General features: G+C 40.6%; 1 protein-coding gene across 1 annotated transcript; it reads left to right on the top strand.

Moving 5' to 3' along the window:
• Positions 1 to 993: 993 nt before the first annotated feature.
• LOC309370618 (uncharacterized protein) lies at positions 994 to 4,130 on the top strand (the record flags this gene model as incomplete). The annotated part of the gene is made up of 2 exons (XM_081912536.1): positions 994 to 3,294; positions 3,998 to 4,130. The coding sequence occupies 2 exons, from the start codon at positions 994 to 996 to the stop codon at positions 4,025 to 4,027; spliced, it is 2,331 nt and encodes a 776-aa protein (XP_081768662.1). The 3' UTR covers positions 4,028 to 4,130.
• Between the last annotated feature and the right edge of the window lie 203 nt (positions 4,131 to 4,333).

Raw genomic sequence — 4,333 nt, 5'->3', positions numbered from 1 at the left:
CACAGAGAGTTTCTCTTATGGACTTGAAATGCTGTATAGTACTGTTGGAATGCTGTATATTACTGTTAATGAGGTTTTGTAAACTATATGCAGAGTTGTTTAGTTTGTGGTTTATCTATGTATTCCTTGGGCTTCTGTAAATCTGGCCTATCCCAGACAGTGTATTTGTAAGCCATTTGTTCTGTATTTTAATTCCTTATTTTTGAGATTTCATTATAGGCTGTTCATTTTTGTAAACTGCCTTTGAATTCCATTCCTGTGGAAAGCTGAGGTATACATGTTTTAAATATCACCATTTTTACCACTTACTTATTCTAATAGTGACCTCTAATAGTATCATGAATGTGCATGACATAAATTCAACTTGAAGGAGGGGGAGGTGAAGGGGGAAAGGAGAAGTTATTTAGGCTAAATTTCTGTGTGATGTGTTGTGTACTCAGTGGTTCTGCCAAAGACTCCATAGGAAGAGTTGGCTTGAAAGAAAAGAGAGGCATCTTTTTCCCAAAAGCCAACAGGTAGCAGTTGTAATATGTTCCCATCTCTCATGGGGTAATTTACAGAAAAAAATCAAGATCTGGGATTTCCAGTGCTTATGGGATTCATAAGATATAGAGATAAGCATACATGCTATTTAGATGGAATATAATCCTGGGAAATAATCAGTCAAGCTCCAGTTTTATCACAGTCATTGCCCTTTCAAAATTAAAGTCCTACCAAATATTCTCCATTAAAATTGTAATAGATACATCTGGACAACATGGCAATAACACAGGTTTATACAAATCCAGGGTAATGTGATATGTGAGGACTATGAAGAGGAGTGTGGGATTCAACCACAGAAAAAGACAAGGACTATTGTGGCCATATTGAAAATGGGCATGAGTTGCCTAAGGCAACAGCAGAAAGGTTCTAGAATCCATGCAGACTTTCTTTTTGTGCTGTTGCTAGGAGATAACTGTTACTACTGAGTCAGGTTTCTTTTTCCTGTCAATGATGAGGTACCTTTTATGTCATGTCTTCCTCTTCTGCTGTTCATGTTGCTTGCAGTACCGAGAGGCAGCTCCTCTTGATCTCCTTCCACCACCATTGTTAGTCACTTGTTCAAAGCCAGAAAATCGTGTTTATCAACGTCAAGATAACGAACTCCAGGTTTCATGTCTGTGGGATGAATACATTGAATTGTGCTATTCAAGAGCACGAGGAGTGAATTCTAAAAAGAGAGAGACAGACTTACAACCCGCTCCTCATTGCCACTGGTACCGAGATTCCATCCTGGTAAACAGTACAGATAACTGGCTAGGTGAGTTGGTGCTGGGTCAAGGCCTGCCAGGGGAAGGTCCCTATCCACCATGGGCTTATAGTCGGATCACAGTACAGTGTACATCAACTTTGTGCTCTGCACCCTTGTGCTTTCACCACAACCTGAGCATTGAGGTTACCGGGCAAGATGTCCGACTTTTCCTGCTCTGGCCACGCACCCTTCCAGTTTTTGAATGGCAGCCAGTGCACCTGGGTTGGTGCGCACGCCTTAAGAGTTCCTCATGGAGCTATCACTTCAGGAGCCGAGGGGGTAGTCCAGAAGATCTCCTCATTCCCAGCAACCAGCACAGTGAACCACTTCCATTCGCTGGCTACCCAAATGCAGAATTGTACCAGCTCTGCGCATCGTACTATAGCTACCACCTGACTGTATGCTATCCCCATCGTGGATTCTATACCGCTTCAGTCAGTGTTCAGCATCGACCTCTGATCAGCCTTAGCATAGAATTATATGTGGAGCCTGCCCTGTTGCATGTCTTTAGTGTACGTTCCAAATTGCTGAGCCACGCACATGGGACAATCAGCCTTTCCTGGAGTCTTCTACAGCTCAGCCAAGGAATAGTAGCTTATAAACTATTAAGGACGCATGATACAAGAGAGTGGTCTCACTTCTACAATTACAACCATTTTGCTCTACGCAGCAATTTCTGTGCTGTTCCCATACCATATCACTCCAAGGAGAAGGTGGTGGCCAGTGTCTATTTTCGTACTAATGAGAAGATGCCTGAACAACTGGTGGGAAAACTTGATTTCTTTAATGAGACTTTGATTTTCAGAGCAAGCACTGGAGCCGCAACTTATCTCACACTCAATCCACAGAAAACCAGAAGAGGCATCTACATTTTTAGCCATACACTGGGATTGTACTATTCTACACAGGAAGACAGCACTCCTCCTACCACTAGGAAGGGCTACAGCTCCCACTATATCTTTTACGAGGAGCAGAGCCTCTGTTACCTGATCATTGTTGAATTCATGCAGCTGCAATTGTCCAAGTTCAGCATCCATGTGTATCTGAATCGGAAAGGGACTTTGTTCAGGTCTCTAGGAGAAAAAGATATTGAAGTTCACGTTTTCAATAACAGTTCTCCTGAAGACAGTTTGGTCTCTATTGTGTGGTTTATTCCTGTGCAACATCCACTGCTGCAGTGTGAGTGGACCTTCAACCTTCAACTTTTTGATTCTAGAGGCGAGTACCCAGTTCAGAACTATACTTTCACCTACATAAATCATGTCAAAAATGCAATGCAATTCATTTCTGATTCTTTCTTAACTTTCAACTCTGCCCTCTTCACTGCTTTTGTAGCAAAGGTGAAATGCATTGGAAATGGACTTATGCCAACTATTTTAAAAGCCACAGTCAACACTTATGCTTCAAAGGCCCTCAGATTTAGCATAGCTTGCCATCGAAAACCCTGTTCTATTAAGGAAATTAGTATCCAGAAGCCAGACGCTTCTCAGCGTGTGGTATATTATACCCAAGGAACAGAGTTTACTCTGGCTGCTGATACACGTATCACTTGTCCAGGTCCTAATCAAACAAATGTCATTTGGAACATCTATAAAGTTCCAGATCTGACTACTACACCAGATTGGTCAAAACCTTTAAATCCACCTAGCATTGGAAGAAGAAATTCCACCATATTAAAAGTACCTGGTCCTGTCTTAGATAATGGCTTGTATCTCTTTAATTTTACAATGAATTTAACCTCTTTGGATACATGGAAGAGCATGGAAGGATCTGATTCACTGTTTGTCAAGATTGGATCAGATACCTTTGTGGCTGTCATTGCTGGAGGCAGTATCCGGACAGTTGGATTTTCTGATGAGTGGATACTTAATGGATCTGCATACTACAATGGTGAGGCAGTCCAACCCTCTAAAGGGCTGTCCTTTACGTGGTATTGCAGCAAACAAAAAACAGACTACACATCAATGACTCTAAGTGAAAATGGGAAATGTCATCCAGATCAGGTAGATTTAAAATGGATAACATGCTCTGTTCCAGTTCAAAGAGTGCAACCTGAAACACTTCAAGGAAATAATGTGTATTATTTTCGCCTGGTGGTTCAAAATGGTAGCAGAATAGCTCAGACGGAACAAATAGTACATGTGCAAGCTCCTCTTGCCATAATCCTAAATGTCACATGTATTGAAAATTGTGGTGAGTCAGTAATTCCAACAGAAAGATTTTGTCTTTCTGGCAAATGCCTAAATTGCAGAAGTGGCAAATCTCTCTATTACTGGTCACTTTACTCAGCACAGTCCAGTGAAATAAATTTTGATTGGTCTTCAAAAAGTGCAACTGGAAGATCCAAACCATATCTGCATATAAATGCTTATGCATTTGTATCCATGGCAGAGCAGTCATTTACATTTAGTCTGAAAGTCACCACAAAGGAAGGACAGTCAGCCATCTACGAATATTCTTTTTATGTGAATGGCCCACCTCAGATAGGAAAGTGTGTTATCAATCCAAAGATAGGCATGGCATTCCTGACAAAATTCATCATTCAGTGCAGTGGATTTGAAGACAAAAATGGACCTCTTACATATAAAGTGATAGCATCATCAAATCAAATCAAAACCAGTGCAGTATCTTCAGTAGAGAATAATGTTTTGGGAATAATAGTGTATGCTGGTCATGACCCTAAAACTCCTCGTTCTTTTCTTCCAGTTGGTATACCATCTCAGAACTCTACCTTAATCATATATGTTCAAGTGTATGATGCCCTTGGAGCATCTTCTCAGGTAATATTACAAGCAACTGTGTATGATCAAAGAAAAAATAAACCAACTCGTGTTGTTCAGCATGATCTACATGGTTTAATCAGTGGACCAACTGCTGCTATGACAACTTTGCTTTCAGCTAAAGATTACTTTAATATAGGTTATTTTGTATATATGGTGGCCTCTGTATTAAATAATATAGAGACTTTGCCAACCAGTCAAGGCTCTAAAACTGATTTGCGACAAATCCTTCTTAATATAACTACGAGGATACCTACAACTG

This window comes from Podarcis melisellensis (assembly GCF_964234715.1).
Source record: "Podarcis melisellensis genome assembly, chromosome: 5".
NCBI lineage: Eukaryota > Metazoa > Chordata > Lepidosauria > Squamata > Lacertidae > Podarcis > Podarcis melisellensis.
The sequence above is the reverse complement of the archived record's forward strand: the minus strand, read 5'-3'. Positions and strand labels throughout refer to the sequence as shown.